At 46.2% G+C, this 26,247-nt stretch overlaps 2 protein-coding genes across 8 annotated transcripts in view; one reads left to right on the forward strand and one right to left on the reverse strand.

Annotated features, from left to right (window-relative positions):
• Positions 1–1,424: 1,424 nt before the first annotated feature.
• LOC139050923 (acetylcholinesterase-like) overlaps positions 1,425–26,247 on the reverse strand; it is a 29,834-nt gene continuing 5,011 nt past the window's right edge. The window contains exons 2-5 of one of the 4 annotated variants that reach the window (XM_070527784.1): positions 24,930–25,107; positions 16,513–16,792; positions 13,365–14,578; positions 1,425–1,656 (exon numbers count right to left, since the gene is read on the reverse strand). In XM_070527784.1, coding sequence (XP_070383885.1) covers positions 1,509–1,656; positions 13,365–14,578; positions 16,513–16,767 — 1,617 coding nt within the window. In that variant the 5' untranslated portion in view covers positions 16,768–16,792; positions 24,930–25,107 and the 3' untranslated portion in view covers positions 1,425–1,508. Of the gene's footprint in view, positions 1,657–13,364; positions 14,579–16,512; positions 16,793–24,929; positions 25,273–26,247 lie in introns of those variants that run through there. The other 3 variants (XM_070527786.1, XM_070527783.1, XM_070527785.1) reach the window with 3 other exon arrangements.
• LOC135896013 (uncharacterized) overlaps positions 10,516–26,247 on the forward strand; it is a 209,738-nt gene continuing 194,006 nt past the window's right edge. For all 4 annotated transcript variants that reach the window (XR_011509152.1, XR_011509153.1, XM_070527789.1 and 1 more), the window contains exon 1: positions 10,516–10,826. Coding sequence is in view for 2 of the 4 variants with exons in the window: in XM_070527789.1 (XP_070383890.1) it covers positions 10,700–10,826 (127 nt within the window). In the remaining 2 variants the exon portion in view is untranslated. The remainder of the gene's footprint in view (positions 10,827–26,247) is intronic.

A 26,247-nucleotide genomic window follows, 5' to 3' on the forward strand; every position in this document is an offset into this window, starting at 1 on the left:
GCAAAGAGACAACGATGTGTTGAACAATATACATAATACAGCCACTGCCTCGTAGTGACTTTGAAGCCCTGTGTGCTTGCAGGTGACGGTCCTTTTGGATATAATGGTGACGAGGTGTCATAAAAGAACCGCCATCGCTCTCCTTGCTAAATAGCGCGAGACCTAGGAGAAAAGCTGTATTCTGTCGAGGAAAGACATTCTCTATGCGTTGAACATTTGCGCCTTGAGCTTAAATTGAGAATATGAATGGGGTATGAAACATATGGGCCGCAAACGTTCCTTGCGGTTCTGCGCACGATCGATCCATTGGTCGAATACTATCCTTGTGTATGCCTGTTAACGCTAATATTACCCACTACTACAACTTGCTATAAGTCGCTAACGAAACTTCGCTTCTTATTTCGTGTTTGACACACGTTTGCTTTTTTTATGGTCTACATGGTCTAATAAAACACTTGGATTCTCTCCCTTGTTTGCCTGCATGTCCATCCCTTAGGTTGCCGCAAAGCCAGCGAAACCAGCGCAGCTATATTGACCAGTTAACTTTGCGCTTGGCAGAATTTCAATGTGACCGATGCTTGCTGTTACACTTTTAAATGCGAAATATACGCTCCACAAGTGCAATAAACTTTATGATGCGTGATCAGATATCGGCTGTATCGTGACGCTGCAAGATAAACATTATATATATTTTTAATGGAAAGCTTTACTGGCCGCGAACTTGCGATTTTGCTGTGGCGGTGCTCCGTGGAGGCACATGACGTCACAACGCGCGCCTCGCCGCGGATATCTCTTTCTCTCTCGTTCCCTAGTAACTACTGCGCATGCGCCACTAGTAGCATCGAGCCACAGGTGTTCCGCCGCTGCGCAGCCTCGCGCGTTTGAACCGCCGCCGTTTGGTATGACGTCACCGCGCGTTCCTCCTCGTTGCGCTCGCCTCCTCGGCTTCGCCAGCTGCGTCGCATGCGTGATAACATTTTGGAGGATTGAAAAGAAGAGCTCCCGTGTCCCCCACCAAAGTTGATGTAGCAGTATGGACGGCAACAATTCTGATAAGCAGGCGGAGGCCTGGAATAGACATCCGAACAAGATGAAGAGGAAACGAATCCCCCAGGAAACAGACTAACAGAGCGCCGAACGTCTGGCTAAACGCCGCAACATAACTAGACAGCCAAACTAACCTGGACTTGCAATCAAGATTACCCAAGGCTAACCATGCTGTGCCTTAGCTTTCGCTACGTATATCCTGCCATAGCCGAGCTAAGCCACTGCCATTTTTTAGACAGGCTGCCCTGCTGTAAGATATACTTACATTCTCAGGCTAACAAAAATGGTATTTACAGTCGTGTTACTGCGTCGCGATGATTTTATGTCTGAGGCAACAGTAAATGTAATCTATTTCAAATTGCGGAACGTACGTGATATGAGGCACTAAAAATATATAACGTTTTGTTTATCTACAGTAGAAAACTTTGATAATACGTGACGCTTCAATCTCGAATACAATGCTAATTTCGCGGGCTGGGCCTCCAGGCATTGCAGAAATTTTTGCGGAAACCCACGACGTCCGTGATGTTGTCGTTGTCCATGAGCACGGAAACGGGGTTGTCGGCGGTGTACTTCGGCCATTGCTTCCCCATTGGCAGCTGGGGCACCCTGCGCATGTAACGAAAATATATCACGTTCATTTTGCTGCCTCTCCTGTTGCTTGACAATCTTAAGAACGTAAGAGTCGTCATACTTAAAGAACTAGCAACCTCAAAACGCGAACTACGTTTGCAGTTAATGCTCGCATCTTTCACGGGGCTTGCTTAATAAAGTGAGGTACGAGCATACCATTATACGGAGATTAGAGAGGTAGGCCACAAAATAAGTATGCATGTAATGAATTCCGCATGCATGCTTGATAAGGGGAAAAATAGCTTGCATTGCTTGAACGAAGAAATGTTTGGTTGCTCCATTTTACATGGTTTTCAACCACGGAAACAACAAAAGGCAACGTGCTTTGTTCAAGATCACGTGACATTTATCAACGTGACTTCGAGCAGTAAAATTACATAACCGGGATATCTAGCTTCGTACTCTGTTTCAGAGTGACATTTTTAGTGAAAAACAGTAAATGAAGTCAGGTTCCTGACGCATGACGGGTCATTGCTTCCTTGTACTGAGGTAGAGAAAGGCTATTTGCACACTTGTGATGGCGCCCAAGAAATTTGGTAGTGCGTTTGGTGCTGCCTCATGAGGGGCTGAAAAATGTAGGTTCATTCGCAAAGGATAGATGACACCTTTTCCTTACCTTTGAGAAAGCACAATGCCCTTTCAGTCGCTAGTTGACCTTCCGAATTGACGATGCAACGAACCGCACCTACCCAACATTGCGCTGATGGAAATTGTCACGTATTTTTTGTTCACAGTCACTGAACGTCAAATTATTTTGTTAAATCATCACTTCTTCAACAGGTGTGCTTACGGGCAAATCTGTCAATATTATCTGTTTATAAATGTGAAAGTTTCTATAAAATTCAGCTTAATACTCAGATATGCTTGCTCTCCTACACCAGGGAACCATAGTTGAAAGAAAGTATACCCTCACTCAAGGCTAACCCACCTTCCTTACAGAGGCATCTACCATGAAAAGAAACGAAGAAAACCAAGAAGAGAGCGGCACAGTGCTGGAATAAGAGATGGGCTCAAAAGAGTGTCCCGTGCCTGCCCCATAGAAATTTCATGATATTGCAAAATTCTGATAGATGGCGCCACCGCCTGGCAGGTGTAAAATGCTGCTATGCACGCTTCTGTTTCGCTATAATAGAACGCTGGTCGTCGCAGTTTTCCCGATGTCTATTGATTCAGACGTTACTATAAAGGGATGCGGTGGCAGGAAAATATATATAGACGTGCAGAAGATGAACGCTTGCGGCAACCGGTGTATAACTGCCTCACTGCATTGCGGGGCGCTCACTTATCATGTTGATAATTTATATGGCCACATGCCCAAATTATACGAGCACAAAAAAAAGCCAGAAGACGGGACCAGTGTGGGGTTGTTCTAAACTTCATGTTCGGCTTCACTGTAGTCCCGCATTCTGTGTGCAAAGGGGCAATATAATAATCTAAGGACAACTTTATGTCAGACAATACAGTACATGGACTAATATTCCTATTGGAGTTACTCTATGCTAGGGCTAGCTGTCGTTTCGTGAGGGCGCTTTTTGTGTGCTGAAGATCCTCTGCTAAGTGACCATGCACAGCATGCTGCGCTGTGTAGGCATTACTTTCAACCATGCCATGTCATCGAGCTCAACAAGACAACCAGCATCGGCAGATAAAAAATCGTACCCACGAGTGAATTTCTTACCTAAACATGCCAGAGAGCCGCCGTCATCCGCCAACCGCACATGTGCTGTTCCGGAAAAGGTGTTCACCTTTTCCGGAAAACCACACCTGACCCCCCGGAGGGGGCCTAAGTGGCCTCACCGGCATCGAGAATGACAAAGGAGGTCAGCGGAAAAGGCAACGAAATGGAAATAGAGAACGATTGCTAAGATGTGAAGGCGGGATCGATAAATAGGGAATTTGAACAGAACAGCGTCAAGATGCTGAGTCAAGCCGGCCCATGTTTCCAAGCAACTGAGGCAAGGAAGTACTAGAAGAAACAGAAGGAGGAGCGCATTGAACAAGGTGGAAAATCAGCAAGCACCCACAACCAGCGAGAAGGACCGAACGCGAGGAGGAACCCGGGAGTGCAAGCAAGCGTGCAAACCAACGACTACCATAAACAGCAGCAAGGCCAGGGAAGCCCAACCAATGTCAAGCCACCAACGAGGTGTTGGTTGCTGCAGCTGCCGGAGAGGCGTCACGAAATGGTGCACCGACCGCGAACCGGTTGGCCGGACAAGGATATCAACAAAGAAATCGCAGAGGGCAAGTGGTTCGCCTTTCAAAGACTTCTCCTGGCCAAAACAGAGTAAGGGATCATAACCAGGCAACATATGAAAAGACACGTACACAATTTCCAGGGCACCGAGAAAGCTCCACTCGAGTACGTGACCGAGAAATAGCTCGAAGAGGAGCATCAATGGGCGGCGCGGCCCATCGTACACCCGGAGCACGAGGGGGAACCTAACCCGGATCTATACAAACCTGTAACCAAGGCAGATACCGTGGCTAACTTGAGAAACCTCACGAGAAACACGATGCCCGGGGTGACAAAATTAACATGATTCAGTGCAATCTACAGACGACGGTGCAATAGACAGCTCTTAAATTACATGGACAAAAGCTGGGAAAGTCGCAATGCCACATAGTCCTAAAAACACGCGGACGTAACGATGATTCCGAAACCCGCCAAGTGCATAAAGCTACAGAACGTGGGCCAGATCGGCATGCCTTGCGCGGTGAAACCGTTCGTGCACATGGTCCACAACCGGCTCTCCTCACCTGGAAGGAGGAGAGCACCCAGCAAACGCTAAGTTCTGTTTCCGGCCTCATCTGCCCACCCAGGACATTCTACTGCTGCAGAAGACAAGCAGCAATCACCACACTCCTAAATACTGTCTCTGCAAATGGGAAATGTAATCTGTGGAGTCACACCAGTACCTTGGCCTCTCACTTTTAAATTAACTTTTCGTGGTCTTCTCATATTACGAACATCACGAACGAACCCAATCGCATCCTTGGTTACTTCTCCCACTTGTGTTTCGTACCGCCATCCTTGAAAATACTAACATACCCAACTTTCGTCAGACCTAAGGTATAATGTGCATGCTCTGTTTGGGAACCACACCAGGCAGTTCCTTTTAACACTCTAGAAGCAGTTCAAGAATGTGTAGCTAGTTTTATTTATTCTGATTATTCATACCACACTAGTGTGTCTTAGCTAAAATTAAGAGCAGGAATTTTCAATCTATATATATTGCAACATGTTTTCAGATTGTGTCTATCAGAAATTTGATCATTCTGCGCCAAGTACTTTAGCCAACCTTCCAGAGCCCCTTCAATCTTGCCGATTACGTCACGAAAAAAGCTGTGTATCTTTCCATTACTCGAACTACTGCCCACCTTCATTCCTTTTTTGTGCAGACTGCCCGGGACTGGAATGAGGCTTCCGCCTACGCCTTGTGCCATTCCAATCCACATCATTTCAAGGCTGCCATTTAATCCACATATCCCTCACATGCCATAATCCACACCGGGGCCTTTGAGGCATTAATAATAAATAATAAAGAATAAAAGACGCGACTGAAGGCCTCAGCACCCGCCAGAAAAGTATAATCATCGCACTCGACGGGAACGGGGTATTGGATATTGTTTCCTAAGATGCGGTGCTAAATAGTTTATATCATCATCATCATCATCAGCCTGGTTACGCCCACCGCAGGGCAAAGGCCTCTCCCATACTTCTCCAACAACCCCGGTCATGTACCAATTGTGGCCATGGCGTCCCTGCAAACTTCTTAATCTCATCCGCCCAGCTAACTTTCTGCCGCCCCCTGCTACGCTTCCCTTCCCTTGGGATCCAGTCCATAACCTTTAATGACCATCGGTTATCTTCCCTCCTCATTAGATGTCCTGCCCATGCCCACTTCTTTTTCTTGATTTCAACTAAGATGCCATTAACTCGCGTTTGTTCCCTCACCCAATCTGCTCTTTTCTTATCTCTTAACGTTACACCTATCACTCTTCTTTCCATAGCTCGTTGCGTCGTCCTCAATTTGAGTAGCACCCTTTTCGAAAGCCTCCAGGTTTCTGCCCCGTAGGTGAGTACTGGTAAGACACAGCTATTATATACTTTTCTCTTGAGGGATAATGGCAACCTGCTGTTCATGATCTGAGAAAGCCTGCCAAACGCACCCCAGCCCATTCTTATTCTTCTGATTATTTCAGTCTCATGATCCGTCACTTCTGCCCTAAGTAGATGTATTCCTTTACGACTTCCAGTCCCTCACTGCCTATTGTAAATTGCTGTTCTCTTCCGAGGCTGTTAAACATTACTTTAGTTTTCTGCAGATTAATTTTTAGACCCACTCTTCTGCTTTGCCTCTCCAGGTCAGTGAGCATGCATTGCAATTGGTCCCCTGAGTTACTAAGCAAGGCAATATCATCAGTGAATCGAAAGTTACTAAGGTATTCTCCATTAACTTTTATCCCCAATTCTTCCCAATCCAGGTCTCTGAATACCTCCTGTAAACACGCTGTGAATAGCATTGGAGAGATCGTATCTCCCTGCCTGATGCCTTTGTTTATTGGGATTTTGTTGCTTGCGTTATGGAGGACTACGGCGGCTGTGGAGCCGCTATAGATATCTTTCAGTATTTTTACATACGGCTTGTCTACACCCTGATTCAGTAATGCCTTCATGACTGCTGAGGTTTCGACAGAATCAAACGCTTTCTCGTAATCAATGAAAGCTATATATAAGGGTTGGTTATATTCCGCACATTTCTCTATCACCTGATTGATAGTGTGAATATGGTCTATTGCTGAGTAGCCTATACGGCATTCTGCCTGGTCCATTGCTTGACAGAAGTCTAAGGTGTTCCTGATTCTATTTGCGATTACCTTAGTAAATAGTTTGTAGGCAACGGACAGTAAGCTGATCGGTCTATAATTTTTCAAGTCTTTGGCGTCCCCTTTCTTATGAATTAGGATTATGTTAGCGTTCTTCCAAGATTCTGGTACTCTCGAGGTCATGAGGCATTGCGTATACAGGGTGGCCAGTTTCTCTAGAACAATCTGTCCACCATCCTTCAACAAATCTGCTGTTACCTGATCCTCCCCAGCTGTCTTCCCCCTTTGCATATCTCCCAAGGCTGTCTTTACTTCTTCCGGCGTTACCTTTGGGATTTCGAATTCCTCTAGACTATTTTCGCTTCCATTGTCGTCATTGGTGCCACTGGTACTGTATAAATCTCTATAGAACTCCTCAGCCACTTGAACTATCTCATCCATATTAGTAATGATACTGCCGGCTCTGTCTCTTAACGCATACATCTTATTCTTGCCAATTCCAAGTTTCTTCTTCACTGTTTTTAGGCTTTTCCGTTCCTGAGAGCATGTTAAATTCTATCCATATTATACTACCTTATGTCAGCTGTCTTACGCTTGTTGATTAACTTCGAAAGTTCTGCCAGCTCTATTCTAGCTGTAGGGTTAGAAGCTTTCATACATTGGCGTGTCTTGATCAGATCTTTCGTCTCCTGCGATAGTTTGCTGGTATCCTGCCTAACGGAGTTACCCCCGACTTCCATTGCACACTCCTTAATGATGCCCACATGATTGCCGTTCATTGCTTCAACACTAAGGCCCTCTTCCTGAATTAAAGCCGAATACCTGTTCTGTAGCTTGATCTGGAATTCCTCTATTTTCCCTCTTACCGCTCACTCATTAATCGGCTTCTTATGTACCAGTTTCTTCCGTTCCCTCCTCAGGTCTAGGCTAATTCGAGTTCTTACCATCCTGTGGTCACTGCAGCGCACCTTGCCGAGCACGTCCACATCTTGTATGATGCCAGGGTTAGCGCAGAGTATGAAATCTATTTCATTTCTAGTCTCGCCATTCGGGCTCCTCCACGTCCACTTTCGGCTATCGCGCTTGCGGAAGAGGGTATTCATTATCCTCATATTATTCTGTTCCGCAAACTCTACTAATAACTCTCCCCTGCTATTCCTAGTGCCTATGCCATATTCCCCCACTGCCTTGTCTCCAGCCTGCTTCTTGCCTACCTTGGCATTAAAGTCGCCCATTAGTATAGTGTATTTAGTTTTCACTCTACCCATCGCCGATTCCACGTCTTCACAGAAGCTTTCGACTTCCTGGTCATCATGACTGGATGTAAAGGCGCAAGCCTGTACAATCTTCATTTTGTACCTCCTTTTAAGTTTCACAACAAGACCTGCCACCCTCTTGTTAATGCTATAGAATTCCTGTATGTTCCCAGCTATATTCTTATTAATCAGGAATCCGACTCCTAGTTCTCTTCTCTACGCTAGGCCCCGGTAGCACAGGACATGCCCGCTTTTTAACACTGTATATGCTTCTTTTGGCCTCCTAACTTCACTGAGCCCTATTATATCCCAGTTAATGCCCTCTAATTCCTCCAATAGCACTGCTAAACTCGCCTCACTAGATAACGTTCTAACGTTAAACGTTGCCAGGTTCATATTCCAATGGCGGCCTGTCCGGAGCCAGTGATTCTTAGCACCCTCTGCTGCGTCGCAGTTCTGACCGCCGCCATGGTCAGTTGCTTCGCAGCTGCTGGGGATTGAGGGCCGGGGTTTGATTGTCGTGTTCATATAGGAGGTTGTGGCCAAGTACTGCACCAGGGTGGCCAATCCTGCTCTGGTGAGGGAGTGCGTTACCCGTTCTGGTCACCGGGATCAAGCCGCACTCCAGGCCTGTTTGTGCAATTTTATCAACACGCGGATTTTTTTTCTTTTTAATCCGGTGGAAAATTGCTGGCCAAGGTATTCGAACCACGGACCTCTTGCACGCGAGGCGAGTGTTCTGCCTAGTTTAAATAGTTTAAATAGTTGAATAGTTTAAATTGTTTACAACATACCAAATTATGATGAACGAAACGCAACTAAGTCCGGGGACTTCCTGACACGTCAAACAGCGACAAGGCGTTTGACACCTTGGGAGAGAAAAGATACAAATTGCACAGATACGGTTGCTGCTCAATATTCCAATGAATGACCTGCCGAACACCTTGGGGAAAATCAGGGGTATACGCAACGCCAAGTGCGCGCACCTGCTGACCGTGTGGACGCTACAAAAAGCCTTTCATAATATGCATTGTCGGCGGCCTTGGACATGAGTTTCTGGGGGTTAACTTAGCAGCGGGCACCGCTGCCCGATGAGCAAACTGCCCGGGATATCCCGTCGGATTCACGAGCCGCGGTCTGGCCAAACGAAGGCGTGCTGAAAGAGGTACGCTGAAATCTTTAATTGCACGCTAGGATGGAGGACCTGTATCCACCCCCGCATCCTAAGCTGAGCAGAGGAGAGATCGTGGAGTTCCAGAAAAGACACACTGGCGCTTTCTAGCATGGCGTAGTCTTGCATGCCATCTATCCCACAATTGTACAGTTGGCAAACTTTTAAAGTTTATTCCTCCTGACTGCACGCTGAAATTGGAGATAAAGATGATGCAATTCTGTTAATGCGACGTGTTTGCAATATTTGGATTCCATTTCGTTCCATTGTCAAGCGTTACATATTTTTTCCCTGATGCCCTTGAATTTCGAATTTTTGTCATTCCTTTTTTTCCGATAGCAATGGTATGGACACTTCAGGTGCATTCTTGACGTCGGCTTCACTGTCCCCGTGAGGTTCCGCATGAAGTCCAAAGGCGATAAAATCATCGCCGGGTGCTGTATGTGCGAGTGAAAGCGTGCGACGGTGAGCTCGCGATCGCGGCTCAATAGAGGGAAAGCACGCCGTCGTCCGGTATGCGCAAGACTCTGGAGCGAGGTAGGGGGGGGGGGGGAAGGTGAGGCGTCGTCCTCCGGGTGGCCCATGCGCCCGCGTCCGGCCACTTACCCGGATTGGATCGCTGTATCTTCAGCACAAGCTGCGATGGCGACAAGGTACACCGTGGATAGGAAGGTGGTGTTCTGCTCGGGCCGGAGGGTCGCGCCCCTGTGTCTTGAAAGCCATCTGCGACGTGCGGAGTCCGCCGGGCGCAAGGGCAACTGACGATCTCGGCTCAATCTGGCGCGCCATATATGGGGGAAAGTGGAGAGGCACGGGAGGGAGTGGTGGTGGCTTCGGCTCCGCCAACAAATGCGTACCTTGCAGGCCAGCGCTGGGTCGCGTGTGCCGTATCTTGAAAGGGATTTGGAGACGGCTGATACGTCTGTGACTAGCGGTAGAACGCTAGTCATTTCGCTCGGTGCTGCTGCCGCGCTTGCTCACACTAGCGTTTTGGCAGCGATTGTCCGCGTCAATTAAATGCGATTTGTTCACGTTTACTTGCGCGCACTGACATGTTCGCTAATTCAGTTAGTGAGCGAATGTTTTCAAGTTTGCACGGCCGATAAAGCTGCTATTCTGACTTCGTATATCTGTGTACTAATTTCCTATCGCAATCGCTGCTTCGCCTTGCGGGTGAAAGTGCGACTTTTTTTTACGTGCATGTTAATCGACCTTCTTTTCTTTAGCGTTGACTTGGTTGACATTGATTTCGCTTATACACATTGGCCAAGTTAGTCCATCCCGGAGATTGTGCACTGTGTGCTGCAATGTGCTTAATTTTCAACTAGTCTGACGCTAAATATGTCAGTGTTGTAGGTTTAATTACTGAACGACATATTCTCGGTTCTTGTTTCATTGAGACCTACATTTATTGCCTTTTGCGACTTCATGCAACGGTAGCGAGCGTTGAAAGGATAACTGTTTTCCTTAGAGGTCAGGAAGATCCCACGCACCCTCGTGAAGTCACCAAAGAAGACGCGTCCTTAAAATACTGACGCACATTTCGTTCGCTTCAGTGGTAAGGAATATTTCCCCGCGCAAGTAGCGGGAGTTCATGCTTAACATGTGCACCTGACTCATGATTAGACTGGCGTGCCTCGGTTCGTGCCGCTCAAGAATCTGGCTACTGCTCGGCGCCAGATGTTCTGCGCAGTCGTCGTTCTATCTGGCATCGCCTGTGTGACTGCCTAGGTGAGTTATTCCACGCCCTGCGTTGCCGGTAATGACAGCGCCACCAAGAGCGCAAGATACTGCACCGGGAAGCTGCAAATCTACTGACTTCTCATCACCATCCTGGGATTCGCCGCCACTTGTGGCCGATGCTCAAGCACCGCTCTTCGCTTCTTTAGGTAGGCTACGCATTTGTCTTTCTAAACTGCCTAGGTGCAAATTTTCTGACCGTCAGTTGCTGCCATCGAGTGTGCATTTCTGTATAAATGGGTGTAGGCTTTTCCACGTATCGGTGCGTATCGTGCGCGCATCGGATGTTATGTTCCTTCCTTGCTGGGAACCTGAAGTGCAATCGTGACAGCTATTCCCTGGCGCGAGCGGCCTGATCACACAGCCTTTTTTCTAGGCCTTGCTCGCTTTTGTTGGCTATGTGTTTTGCGTTATTGTTTCGCTGCGCGGGTGGCGGGGAGGCTAATCCAGGACCTAAGATCAAGGTTGTACTGACATCGCTTAGGAAGCGTAATGCCGAAACCACTGCTTCTGAGTGATGTCAAACGAGAAATCAGCACCATAAAGGACCGTGTCAGCGCCGTGGAAAAAAGTACAGAGAACGTATCAAAATTTGACAACATTGATGCAGTGACTGATTCAATCTGAAAGTTAAGGTTAACATAGAACAAAACTGGGCGTAAAGTTGCAGAGGTAGTGGGTGGGTGACGCGTCAGACAAACCACGGCAGGCGGACCTCCGCTCAAGCAGCCCTTTGTATCAATATACGCTATCGGTCACCGCGTTTGCCGCAGGCTATCGGTGAACAGACGACAGCGCGCTCCTCTGGCATTATCTCGTAGCGGTCGTCACCGCAGTGCCCGTCTTGTGCGGCACTATGCTTTTTTATCACGCTTTCGCGACACCCTCCTCCTCCGCTTTGCACCTCTACAGGTTCACGTGCACCCTCCTCATCCTCTCTCCTCCTCGCGCTCTCTTCGGTATTGCTGTCCATCTCCCGCTGCTCTCCGCGTTTTCTGCTTCAGCCTTCACCGCGCTCGTTTGCTCTGTTACGCCGAGGGCCAACTCGAAAGAGAGGATCGGATGCCTAAGAGCTGCGCTCTAAAATGGCTGCTTTATATAAAGCAAGCACGCTGAAAGACCTCGATACACCTATAGTACACTTAGATTTTTCTCCAGTGGTGCAACTTGTGCAAAAGAAGCTGCGTTACTTCGCGAAAGAAAAAATGGAAACCAAATCAACGTTTTTCGCGCCCTTTACCAAACTACACATGCGCAGCAGAAATTACCTGTGCAGCCGTGCTTCGGGCGAAGTAGTTAGAATAAAAGAAACACAGAAGGGTCAAACCGAATGACAGCCTGTGATTAGAGGGACAATAAAGAGAAGAATGAATTCTTCTGCATTAGTAAATTATCTTTCCATAAAACCAAAACACCCCTTTTACCACGATAAGACTTTTGGTAAGCCAGAAAAAGAGCAAGAACGAAAGATGGGTGGCCACGCCTCCTTGAAGTTCCGGCACCTAGTCGCTGTGACGATATGGATTTTGAAGGCATCTTCTTGGGCCTGCCTAATTATATAGCGGTACAGACTGACTACACTGCGTTCTGAAGGAACCGTGTATTAAGCATGATATTTTTCGGGAGCCTTTACTCAGCCACTTTGGCTCAAATGCGAAAACATACTTTGGAATCCCTGACGTCCGACTGACGTACCAGTGTCGGGGTTTCGGTGCGAAATTGAAATACTGATACTTGACCTTCATTTTCTCATGTAGTAATCATACTATTATCTTGAAATGACTACCTGCAAGGTTCCATACAATGCTTTATTAGGTTAAACTGATTTATTGTTTCGCTTTGGGGTCCCTTTAAGCAGAACACGCAGACTCATCTCAGCCCGGTGTCACTCCTCTGGTGAACATTCGCACCATCTTCCCCAAACCTGACACATTGAAAGGAACCATTGATTCCACATCATCAGATAACTTTACTTGCAAGGACACGTGGCTTCCAGATGACATCACTAGCCATAACCTCGCGCTCCCTTCACCGTTCGTAATTTGTCGCAAAGATAGGGCTGGTTCTAAAGGAGGTGGCGTGTTTATTGCAGTGAAAGAGGAATATCAGCTATAGCCGTCTATCATAGCTGTCAACTCACCCCTAGAGGCCCTTTGGATCTCACTAAAATTTGGTCCCTCAGAGTGGGTTTTAGGCGTCTGCTATTCGCCCCCACAAAGCCGATCTGACTTTACTGACCTATTTAACGAAGTCGTCGAGATAGTTACTAACATGTTTCTTACTCGCGTCCTAATAATACGCGGTTATTTAAACTCATCTGTCATAAACTGGTCAACATCATCGGTTAGTAGACAGATTAATCGGCTCGCTCACCTTCGTTATGTTGATTCTCTTCATGATCATGACCTCACGCTACTAGTTCACGAAGCAACGGCGGCAATCAGATTTCGGAGCTTGTATTCACCGACAATCCTGACATTGCCGAAACTTACGTTCTAGAAATTATTAGTGACCGCAAAGTGGTGTTTCTTTTCGCTTCCATATGTGGACAAAACAAAATTTAAGAAAAAAATTCGAGGACGCTTAAAGGGCCCCTAAGCCTTCCACAGGTCGAAATTTAGTTGTGGTTTCGTTAAATTCAAATCCCCAGAAAGGACCATTTTATGCTAAATGAATATCTCACTCACCCTGTGGAAGCAAACGTCGACAGCACATTCATGAAAGTCTGGGACATGGCTGCGTCTTGCGTGTCGTATTGTTCCTGGTTAACGAGGGGGAATCCGAGCATGTAGCTCACGTCCCAACCATGCGGCGTGCCCATCCACGTTGGCAGGTCGCTCTTTGCTGACAGGTAGCCGAAGACGTAGGAGTATACGGAGTGACCGCGTTCGGAATGAGCCTCGCCTGTGAAGTGCATGGGGCACACGAATGTCCTGTCCGAGAGAAAGTCCACGTACGCGCGTCTCAGGGAAGCCTTGTCGCGCACTTCAGAAGTGTACGCGGCGAGCTTCTCCGAGGAGTTCGTCTGGAGCCAAGAGAAGATGCTCTCGTGGATGGCACTGTTGAAGGACTCCTCTCCGAGGCCTTCGATCTTCTCTGCCAGAAGTGGTGGCCTGGGAGGGTACAACAGCGCCATGGCTCCCTCGTCCGTGGTCACTCCGACTATTATGTCGGCAGGGTTGAACGAGCCTTCTCTCATCGATACGTCTGGATCCTGTGGCAGGAACTGGTTGGGAAATGTCGGCACGAACGGGAATATCTTGGGCGCTAATGTTTCGCTCGCCGCACGCACGAGTTCGTCGGCGCTTTTGGTTCGCAGGCAGGCCACCACTGATTCGGGGTGGGAGGCCAAGCTGACGCTACCGTGGGCACAGCCGACGGCCACGGCAACAAGGTTGCCTTTGCGCATGCTGTCCCCCACGGGCTCGACGAAATCTCGACTGCGTAGCGTTCCGCTCATAAGGACCGCCGTTTGGAAGAGGCCGCTGCTCATTGGCGAGATCACGTGGGCGTGGGCGCTCATGCCTCCAGCGCTCTCCCCGAAAATCATCACTTTCGATGGGTCGCCTCTAAAGTTGCGAATGTTTTCCTGGATCCACCTGAGCGCCAAGTTCTGGTCCATGAGACCCACGTTGCCGGGTGCCTCTGTCGAGTTCGCGTCTAAGAATCCGAGGATGCCGAGCCTGTAGTTGAAGGAGACGACGACGAAACCGGTTCTGGCAGCCAGGATGGCGCCATTGAAAACTTCGACGCTGCTGGAGCCGTGCGAAAAGCCACCGCCGTGGATTGACACGAGTACTGGAGCGAGCGTGGTGGCGCGCGCGACAGGACTCCAGATGTTGAGGTGCAGGCAGTCCTCAGTGAACTGCACGCCGGCACTCAGGAGGGGGCTAATGACGACCTGCATGAATGAATGCCAGGGGATAGTATTATTTCTTTTTACTCGCCCGGAATAACTGCATTGCCACACAGTAAGATGAGTGAGTTGGAGTGAAGAAGTTGGGTGCTCTAAGGAATGTAAAGACCTGTGCTCTTCCTTTCTGGCCTCCTGTTTAGGAGAGGTTCTCTTAATGTATGCTTGCAAGATTTCCTATATTTGCTGAAAGATTCTTTTGCAAGGTCAACATCGACGTTTTCACGTTAAACATATGCTGTTCTTCAGAATGCACCGGGGGAACAATATAATCTGGGTGGAAACACTCAAGGTATGTATTAGTTTCACCACGCTGATTACGTGTCGTGGCGATTACGTACGGTGAAACATTGCCACTTTAACAAATGTCCTTTTCTGGTGCGACTAAACACTCAACTTGTTATCGCTTGTAGAGGGGAAGACCTTGCAGTAAAATGAGCTGCTGCGGACATTGTCACAAATACTGATAATCATACAGTTTCTGAGTTGCAAAATGCGGAATATAACTGTTCTTCATGAAGTGTGTCTAGGGTTTAGTGCCGCCTAGCATTAAAATCTAAAACGTAACGGCTGCGTGGATCATCGAGCCAACCCTCTCATGGTGAATGCACCTTATACGTGATACTTATCGCACGGCCTGTCTGTGTGACAAAATAGTTGACTGCACTAGAGGCATCTAACTAAACCAACAATAGGGATAACGAGAAAGGGAGGGGTCCGTTTTCTTTCGTTCACAACTGATGTTGTGCGTTTACCTTCCTGCATATAAACCTCGTTCGTTTGGTTGCCTATTATTCTGGCCAGGGTAAAACATGAATCAACTCAAGGTAGTTGAGCTTCCTAAGCTGCAATATGACTACCTTTTCTGTCTCGTTTGAAGTGCTAACTTATAATCAGCTGCATTCGCTACCCAGTCAAGCACAAACTAGCCAGCGACCCAGGTAGGCAGGAAAACGGTTCACCACAAGCATACATAGAGGCTAACCTAGATCCATACTTGCATAGCTTCACAGATACATGCATACATGCATAAATACATGCATACATACATGCATATATACAAGCATACATAGTCCTCCAAAATTTCGTTAACTACGCCTAGAATGCTGATCGCATTAGAATACATTTAAAATATAACTTGTTCATGGCCGTGAACCCGCGTGAAACCTTTTCGTCAAGTACAACAGCCAATCCCTTTAGCGAGCAGAGCCATGAATGTGCACAGTAAGTAGCGCTGTTGAACAAACCTCTTTTACGCCGTCTTGTGTCACTTGGTGTGTGCCACTAGTTATGCGCCGCTTTTCAATACCAAAAATCAATGAAAAAATTTCGGCGCTGTAAGGAATCGAACCCCCGTCATATACATTCATAAAACATAAAAAAGGTTTTAAATTATTTTGATTGGTGTCAACGTCCCTTCCTTTTTAAATAATAAATGTGTACAGACACACCATGTGCGGACTTCAGGGCGGCGCCACTATATGGCTGTATGTGTTAAGAGGAAAGCGCGGGAGAGGAATGTGGCTACATTAAACATGGCGAGTTTCGGTGTTAGAGACAGGCAATGTCGTTACATTGCTGCGATCGCGTTAATAATCGCGTTGTTAAACAGTCATCCTGAAATGCTTTCTGCGGGAATTTTTCGGTCATCAATTTTCATACTTAGCGTCTTAGCTATTATCCGAATAGCCACCATGAACGGCTTTATTCTATATTCTCGGTAGTATGTCCGCATAGCGGGCACAAATATCCTAACAAGCGTAAGATATGCCTCAAGAATTCTTCAGCTTGCAGCAACAAACAGTGGGCGCTTCTAGTGCTCACATGACGATCTTGTTCCTAGCCGTCGAAGCACGTCTGCTGTCCGCTCACCACTATGGTTTTAGCAATTTTACGGTTAGACCAAAAAAATGTGTGCCTACTTGTGGGCAAGCAGTCCTCCTGTTTGTTGTGTCCAACACGTCTTCCCATTCCTCGTGGGGCTGTGGTGGTTGAAAGCGTAGCCTTCCCACTGGTGGCTGCGCGTACGGGATCCCACGGTACTCTTGTATTGTACGACCAAGTACTCCGATCCGGTTTCCGCCGACGACACCCTTGGAAGTGCTCTTCTCCACATCAAATGCGACGCCGCATGAGGCCGTGGCCAGAAGGAACAGGATGGTGCCCACTGCCGCCATGTGCGGTATGTGCTTGTCAACTCGACTGCAAAAACGTTGTTCAGTGCTTAAACCTATCAGTTCTGAAACACCAATGCAGGGATGGAGAAAGTTTACTATATTCTAATGAAGTAATCCTGCATAAGGTATGAAAAATTTACCACTAGGACACTGCACGCGATACTTTATTGCATTATTTACTTTTGTGTTATGGTCAGTTCAGACGTTTTCAGAACAGCGCGTCCGTATGACATACTCCGTCTGAGGCTATTTCTTTTTCCATGCTGAGATAGGTGTACATCCCGCCGCTCTGGCACTCGTTCGTCTGTTATGCTACCATATGGCACCCAGCATTGAGCAACCGTATACAATACGCGCGAAGAAGCGTGGGAAAGTGTTAACACGTCGCCTTCATGGCGGGGTCAACCTCTGATGTGAACAGCTTCTGCATCATGACGTCATACACACACCTCCAGGAAAGGGAAAGTAAAGGTTGTTGGGCGAAAATGTTTTCTGAAAAGTTATTCAAAGAGCTCTCTGGCTTAGAAGCACTTTTTCTAGTGCTTCGATGTACGCTGTTTTCACTGAGCACTAGAACTGAAGGTTCAAAAACGCGGCGCAGTATTGCGTCAAAGTACCATGCTTGCACAAGACCTTGTAGGACATGCTCAAGTATGCAAGAATGTTTATTTTCAGTCAAATATGCAATCTACTGACTCCGTACTGCCGCTGATGTTTGCGAAAATTACACTGCATGCGATGAATGCCAATTACCGCAGGTTAAGAATGCGGAATGGGCGCGATGAACACTGTCCTCGCGCATTCACCTTGATAAAACAGAAGCTGGCTTAGATTTGCAAATTTCTTCAGCTTTCAGCGATAAAACGGCAGTTTTAATGAATGCATTCTCAATATTGCCAAAAACAAAAACACATTCAATTGAAAACATTGAAAATTCTAGAGCGACACTCAGCTACAGGTACATAGAATACCTCGGCTATAACACTTCCAGCAAAAGTGCCCTTGGGTATGGGGCATACATCATAGTAGTGCTCTTCGTGCTTAATTATGATTATACAGCCCGCTATAGCTACCCATAAATAGGCAGCTCTAGCTGAAAAGAGATAGTTTTAACAACGGCCTTTTCTGGCTTTTGCAACCTGTTTAAGGCAGTGAATGGAGCTCCCTAACTGCAAGTACAATGAGTTAATGTACAACCTAAGCAACTGAAGCCGAAAGACAACGGTGAAGTGTCAAGCAGAACGCTGTTTCGACTTCACTAGGTGAATGTGTGCAACTATGCTTGTAGGCACCTTCCTGTAGAATTGTAGAATCTATATACGACTATATCTTGCGTTTTCATCGCGATTCGTGCCGAAGTTTCTTGGCACGAAATTCCGCTCACGTTGATGGTGCGCATGGAGACCATCAAAAAGTAGGAAGTAAACACTTTTTAAGAGCGAAACTCTTACCAAGGAGCGCTTTAGAACGTTCAAAAAAAAAAGAAATAACATGCGCACAAATAAAAAGGCGGAGCCAACAATGGATGAAGGCAATGGAGGAATCTTCGTAGTTTTGATAAATTACACGAAATCAAAAGCAAATGGCCGGTCAGCGGGCGCAGAACATAAAACCTCTACATGGCCGGCCTGTGATGGCTACTGATACAGATGCAGTCATGCATCTTCCTCCTTCCTCGTTATTGGGTCACTTATATAACGTGATTGACACTATGTGCTGGTGCTGCTTTGCATTAGTGCTCATTCACATGGGCTACTAAGTGGCACCGGTCTCACAGCTCTGCAAGTGATTGCTTTTCTCAAAAAGCGGCCATTTTTGACCAGTCGTTTGCTGCGCGATTTTGCACTCGCATGACATCCATCGCAAAACTGCTGAACCAATCATCTGGACCGGAACAGAACGTCTGTTTGCACTGACTACTATTTTACATAACGATCTCGTTGGATACAGACGAAAACAGCATATCGTGAAACATATCGATGTACTTGGATGTTTCACCCAAATATTGTCCACCTGTACGAGGAATCAAACTCAAGGACAGGAATCGCAGTCTGCCATGGGCAAATTATAAAAAATTATTAGAAACCAAAGAGAAGGATCCCGTTAAGGTCTGGTCAGAAGTATTTTCGACCTAAGGGGAGGTGGGTTGCACACAGTATATAAGGTTAAAATGTTCTCCTCTTCATCATGAGCCTATATTCATAGTACCCAGCCTGTAGCCCTAATTAGTCATTATAAAAGCAAGCGTAAATGCGGATGAAGGATGAAAGTAATGGACAAATGAACACATGCGCTGATTTCCAACACAAGCTTTATTAAAAACCCCACACATAGTGGCAGATGATGTTTTTTTTTCCGGAATTTATTGAATTGTCTGTTGCAAATGATAGTTCTAGTCCTGGAACTGGGTTATTCAGAGACGCGGACATTCCGTGCACAAGAAATTGAGACTTGTTGAAATAATTACAGAAAATTCAGTAATTCCATTCTTAATTGTTTATTTTGTGTCGGGTATTACAACTTAGCAAGTGTAGCCAGAGAGCTTTCAAGGCATACGCACTGCTAATGAATTTCCAGAATGACGTAAATTGGGAGGTAGGAGCCAGGAACCCCGCCATAAAAATGCACTGTTGTTCTATTTACTTATTTAAAAAAACAATATTTAATGCACTCAAGCACAAAATTAATGGAAGCCCCCATACATTTCGTCCCACATATTGGAAGATAGCATATAGAAATAGGTGACTTCCTTGAAATTCATTTCTAGTGTATAGCTCTTGCAAACTCGCTGGCTACCATTCGCAAATTGCAACATGTTCCGTAAATAACTAATAGTCTCATTAAGAAATTTTCCTTAAAACATTATGTGTTTCGATTTCTTGTGGCAATAATGTCCACCCTTTTTATTACTCTACCTCAATTACAAGAAGTATGCCTTGTCTCACAGGCGAATTCTAACAAATTCCGTAAAATTTACACGTGATCACCCTGTATATATACAGGCATCGTTTTCGGTTTCCAATATTGCGAACAGTGCTAAAACGAGAAATAACGCAAACCTAAAGGATACGCAATGGTTCATCATTCATTTGTGAGAAAGCAATGTAGATTAGGAGCCAGAACCACTTTCTGTGCAATTAAGATAGGCAAGTAAACTTTGAGACAGGGAAACAGAAGCATTGCTAACACGATCAGCCCTGGTGACGACTGAGGCCTCAATTATCACCCTTGTGTGATCCCTTTCATGCTTCACCACAACAGCAGTCTCGTAAAACATAGGCACCAAACATAGTGGTTAAAATATGAGAGAGTGCTTTTTACCCTTCTGCACCACTAAATTGTGGCCTTGCAGTCTAAGGTTGAGGCCGCTGCCAGCCTGTCTTATGTAGTTCATTTCCCAAGATACGGGGTAATGTACATTCAGGCATCACTCAGTGCCCAGAGTGATTGTGTTCGCTATCCCTGTGTTGTTCTACCCGGCAAGGAATTAGCCTATGCATTCACTGAGAGTGCTTCTCGCGGCTAATGCACGCTCTTTCTCACAAATGAATCATGAGTTGTTATGTTTGCTATTGTTCATGGTTTGTTTTCACAAACAAACACAAAGGTACAGTTCGATTGCAGTGACTTGTACGCGTACGCGTATAAGTATACATATAATACTTTACACAGAGTGGGCTAGTTCAAGGCAGCCTACCCGGCGTGGTTGCTTAATGGCTTTGTTGTAGGACTATTAAACTATTAAGCACGAGGTCGCAGGATCAAACCCCAATAATGGCGGCCACATTTCGATGGGGATGAAATGCAAAAACACTCCTGTACTTAGGTGACCAAAGTGATCCCAGGCGGTGAAAATAATCTGGAGCTCCCCACTGCGGCGTGCCTCAAATCAGATCGAGGTTATCGCCCGTAAAGTACAACGTTTTAAAAATGACGCAGTGTGCTAGGGGGCTGAAACCAACTCAGTGGTATTTAGAATCGCGCGGCCATGTTTGTGGTACCTCCGTCGTTTTGAAAAGCCATTTAATTAGTATACCTCATTATCTAACTTTGTAAATATTGGTGTCACAATGAAACAAGCAAAACGAGTTTTAGATAACATTTGAAAATGGCCCACTGAAGTGTTTGCAACTAAGTGCCATTCATGGAACTTTTTGTACTTTTTTTAGAGAAATCTCGCGAAATACAAAAACAAGATCGTGATAGCGCCAATATTTCAATGCTTCCAGACGACCGATCAAGAAAGAAAATGCGCTTGTCTCTGCAGTGCTGTTCGGGACAGGCTTGGCGTTTCCAGTGGCCAAAAGATACGCGCCAGCAACTCTCGATAGTAAGGTGCGATCGCGAACTAATAAAAGAACATGACAATTGCATATTCGTTCCCCGTTAAACTGTTCTGTGGTCAGCATTTAGTCAAGCCCGATCTTTTCTTATTGTTTTTTATTGCCGTGCGTATTCGAGTTTCGGTGCACAAGTCGAGCGAAAGGTATGTTCACGCCACGTCAAATCGACGCGCGACTCACCATCACCGTCACTCGCTTTGCGCACCTCATAGCGATGCGTCACGCCAGTGAGTTTCGAAAGAAGGCAAGCAAACAACAAAGGGACGTATTGACACAATGGCATCTGTTCATTTTGTCTTTTCGAGACGAGAAGAATGCCCTTTACAAATGATCACAAGGCAAATATGGAGTTCCTCTTGGCAGTGGTGCGCTGGGATAGGTGAAACTCCTCATAGCGATCGAAATCTTGGCGCTGTGGAGGGAGACCAACTGGATCCACTGTTATTACGACAAAGCAGACGCTAAAGCCGACGGGGACGTTCAAGAAGACTAAGCACAGGACTTCGACTATAAGTGAAGACGCAGACAAAGACATCCTGGCGTTCACGATTGCGGAGCCTCATGTTAGAGTTCGTAACGTAATTGGTGACGTGCATGGGTCAAAATCAACTATCCGGATGATCACGAAGAAGGCGAAGCTTCATCCGTATTGTACTCAACTCCACCATAAGCTAGACGAGAATGATTTCCATACACCACTGGACTTCATCAACTGGATTTTGATCGTGGAACGATGAGCCGGGCTTCCTCAAAAACGCCCTGTAGGTGGAAGAAGCGAAAGAAACGAACTTTTTCAGAAACGCGCAGGCCATGCTCCATCCGTAACGCCCTATATAGGACCGAGAAGTGCCCGCACTGGTTGGCGCAATCCCCTCCTCCGCCGCGGTAGTCAACCTCGATGCTCGCTTGACATGGCCTTCGAAAGACAGTGGATCGGGTGGCAGGGACAAATGGTATGACCTGCAAGGTCACCGAAGATGACCCCACAGCACTCCTTTTGCGGGAATACGTCAAAGAACGCATATGCGAAACCAAGAACATCACACCATGCACACTAACAAGTAGAATTCCCCTTGTTTGCAGCGAAATACTTGGTGTCGTCAGTAGCGCAGCGACAGACATTTTGAAGCGGTATCAGTGCTGAATCGCTTCAGAAGCAGACTTGCTTTAAAAAAAGAATAATGTGAGGCACGTCAAGACTCATTTCTAAGATCGTAAACGTACACAGAATATGTCCTTCATGACGCCTACCACCGCTCCTGTCATGAACTTGTTGCGCCAGGACAAGAGCGAACCTGAAGAACCGGATCCCGTTGCTTCTTCGTATCTTGTTTTCGGCTAATTACCTCAACGCACGGTTCGCTTTTCGTGTCATTTAATCTTACGTTTTGTAGCCTAATGTCATGGCAGCTATCTTTGCAATCAGGAAATTAAATGTATTTCTATTTAAGCTCGCACATTGTTTGACTTGCCCACATGGAGCCTTACTGCCCGGAAAGCGCGTACGGCCGTGCAGCCCAGGTGACGCTATCACACGCACTTCCCGCGTCCGCTTCTTTCGGCCGTGACCGTGAAATTGGGCGTCACGGCCACGCACATGTCACGCAAAGCGCGTTTTCGCCGCACCAAGGCCTCATGCGGAGCAGCCTGCGCTTCCTAGAAAAGTGGCGACCACTTGCTTTTTGTTGCGCGCGTCAGCAGTTGCTGGGGCATTTCTTACGGCCACCGAAAACACCAAGCCTGTCCCGGACAGCGCTGCAGAGACGAGCGGACGTCGTTTCCTGATCAGTCGTCTGAGGGCGCTGAAGTTGTGGCGATATTAAGCGGTTCTTTTTGTATTTCGCGGGCTTTTTTTAAACGCAAGTGCAAGAAGCATCACCAACCTACCTCTTTATATGGCTTTCAAAGATTATGAAAATGCATTCGACTCGGTAGAAATACCACCATTCATGCAGATATTGTGTAATCAAGCGATAGAGGGGGTGGACGTGAATATTGCGGCAAATATATGCAAAGATTGCGCTGATAGCCTAGCAAGGGAACTAGAATTCATGTTCGCCAGACAGCCACCGGAGTCTCCACTGAAGTGAGTCTCTCCAGGCGAATTACCTAGAGGGGACACTGATAACGACAAGGCAAGTAATAGAGTACGAATAGGTTGCAGTACACACGGCCGACGCAACCGACTTTTGTCTGGAAGCTCATCACTATAATTAAAAACGAAGATTTACAATCATTGCATTCCGCTGGTGCTAACATGTGGGTCAGAAACTTGCAGGTTAACAAAGAAGCTCGCGAACAAGTTAAGGACCACGCAAGGAGGGATGAAACGAAAACCTGTAGGGGTAACGGCGGGAGACAGTAAGAGAGCGGTGTGGGTCAGACCTAAAATGGAGATAGTCCATATGCTAGTTGAAATTAAGAGACAAAAATGGACAGTACATGCAATGCAATGCGTAGGGCAAATAACCGGTGTCCCATATATAAATATATATATATATATATATATATATATATATATATATATATATATATATATATAGAAAGCCCCATTACTAAACCTGAAATATGAAATGAGCGTTTGTGTTGGTCTGGTCTTTCCGTCCACTGTCCGCTGTTGCAGTGTTCATTATAACAGATTACCAACTAGCCCAGTCACACACATTGCTAATTAGACGACCGAAGGCAGCAATTTATCCACCGTTTACTTTACTAGTACTTCCAGTTTCCTAACGTAGCAGGTCATGCTTAAGCCGACTTTTACGATAATGTGACGCCGCAAACGAGATCTGCGTTTTCTCGGACGCAGTTTGCGCAAAACTCTGCTAGCGCACTTTGAAGCGAATAAAAACGTCCGTATACGCACCCTCAAATTCGCATCTCACGCTTGCGGGCGTCGCAGCCCACCTGTGGCCAACGAGTTGCTGTGTAAATATTTCGGATTGCAAGACGGGGACGTACGCGCACCAATTTTACACGCAGAGTAATAAATGGTGATATTTAGTTTGAGTTCATTTTGCAAGCACGCCGGGTACACGGAGCACAACCGGAAAATGAAGCATGCTGAAATTAACTTCCGCAGCAGTATATGCGCTTTGTCCTGTGAGAATGTGTGCCTATGTCTGCTGTTCCTGTTGTTCTCGCAATTTATGCGCTTCTTCAAAATTGGAATTATTTTTGAGCCGTAGAAATCTTACGCTGCCGGAACAAACAGCAGGGCCGCAGACATTTACTTAGAAGAGATTTCCATCGTGATTATACCTCATAATTTTAATTCAAAGAGTGAAGCATTCAGTGACTGAGCCTAGGCGCCGTCTATAACATTAGGTGGACATTTTGCATTTAGTGTATAACTATGTGCGAGCAGGGCCAATTTGTGCACTTCGCCTTCGTAGTCATCTGATATATGAAGACGGGTCGATTTATGATTTATTTATGATATGTGAAGACGGGTCGACGGGCCTGTATACGAAATTCCTGAGATAAATTTTTCCAGTGCACCTCCGTTATGCTGCCGCGGTGACTGAAACTAATACACGGCTGCACGCAGTCTACTTGGTTCGTGATCGTGGCATCGCAGTGGCGCTCTGTAACAGTAAACACGCTAAGAAAACGCGATTATAGGAAGAAAGCTGATGCGCAATCTATTAACTGCTTTATTCACGTTATATCTATAGTTTCCACGTGAATGTGAACAATACACTCGTTCTCTTACGCGTCATTTGCGTATGTCATGGTGCTTCTATTCCAGCGTGTGCACTGGTTGTACTATTCGGTGCAACTTCACATTCTGTGATTGGAGCTAGAATTTCCATGTACCTCGTCAAACTGAGTGGCCCCGTGGGGACAACCTGATGCGTAGCGGTTCACCCCGAACGTGGGCGACGCAGCTAGCGTCTGCGTTGCCGTTGGTCCTTGAGCTGCCGCAGAAGAGCACCTACACCGGACGATGGCCTGCTTGGGCGGGCGTAGACGAGCCGCTATCTCATGCGGCGACCTGTCTGAGGCGAAGAGGAGGAATTGTGTTTTATATGGGAACGCCTTACCTTCGCGAATTTTGTCATCAGCGCGGCGACCCGCCGCTTGCCTAATTTTGAGACACGGGACTTCTTCTTTGCTCACACGAGCTGCAAGGTGCCAATGCAGCTGCTATTGCGAAATTGATGATGATGATGATCTCAAAGGTGTGGTACATGGCCGAATAAAAAGAAAGGACACACACGAGATCAGCCATTAAAGGGTAATGAAACTGGGACAAAATTTTCACCTTCCTCAGTCCTTGATTCATGTTCGCGCGTTTCTTGCGTTGTTGGTGCTGCACGAGCACGTTTTGTGGAACTGAGACATTATTCAGGGCTCGTGCTTGTAGCAGTACCACTATTCATCTTTTCAAGTCTTCGTGTTATCTTTTACAATAATTTAACTATTACGTTAAATTTTTCAGCGTGAGGAATAATAAACAAGGACCAATGAAAGCGGTCAATAAAGGAACGCTCATTAGTAACCGCACCCACACATTCAGACTGTCCTTCTTGAGTATTTACCAATTATCCAAGCTTCTAAGCAACGCTACTCAACAGGACACTAAGAAAAATCTTAGGTCAAAAATACATCGACACAAGATTTCTCTAGGAGCCTAGAATCATTTTCTGTGGGCTTTTTTTTTACGTTCACACACAGGTGCTTTTTGTACATCGAACAGAATGTTATTTTATGAGTGCCTTTAGCAGAGTGCCCAATTCTGATCATAGAACTGGATTAGTCGATTAAGCCAGCATCGCTTGAAAAATAAACAGATGTGCATATTTATAGAAATTACAAAATGTTACCAGGTATTTAATTAGTGACTTCATGGTACAATTTGCGATTTATAAATTGTGGCGGATGAGATTTACAGAAATTTAGAAACATTTTCAAGTAATTAGTTTAAAGTTAAAAAAATGTTATTTATTCAAATGTGCATTTCAATTTTTTGCAAGAAAAATTGAAATGCACATTCAATAAATGTCCGTCTCTTCATGTAATTTAGCTCAAGGAGCAGACGAGTACTCTCTGGCATTGGAATATCAAATAAATTATGCAAATCATAAATGCCTATCGGAATCTGTGTGATTCCAAGCTCTCATGAGGCGGTTAT

This window comes from Dermacentor albipictus, chromosome 10 (assembly GCF_038994185.2).
Source record: "Dermacentor albipictus isolate Rhodes 1998 colony chromosome 10, USDA_Dalb.pri_finalv2, whole genome shotgun sequence".
In the NCBI taxonomy this organism is placed as follows: domain Eukaryota; kingdom Metazoa; phylum Arthropoda; class Arachnida; order Ixodida; family Ixodidae; genus Dermacentor; species Dermacentor albipictus.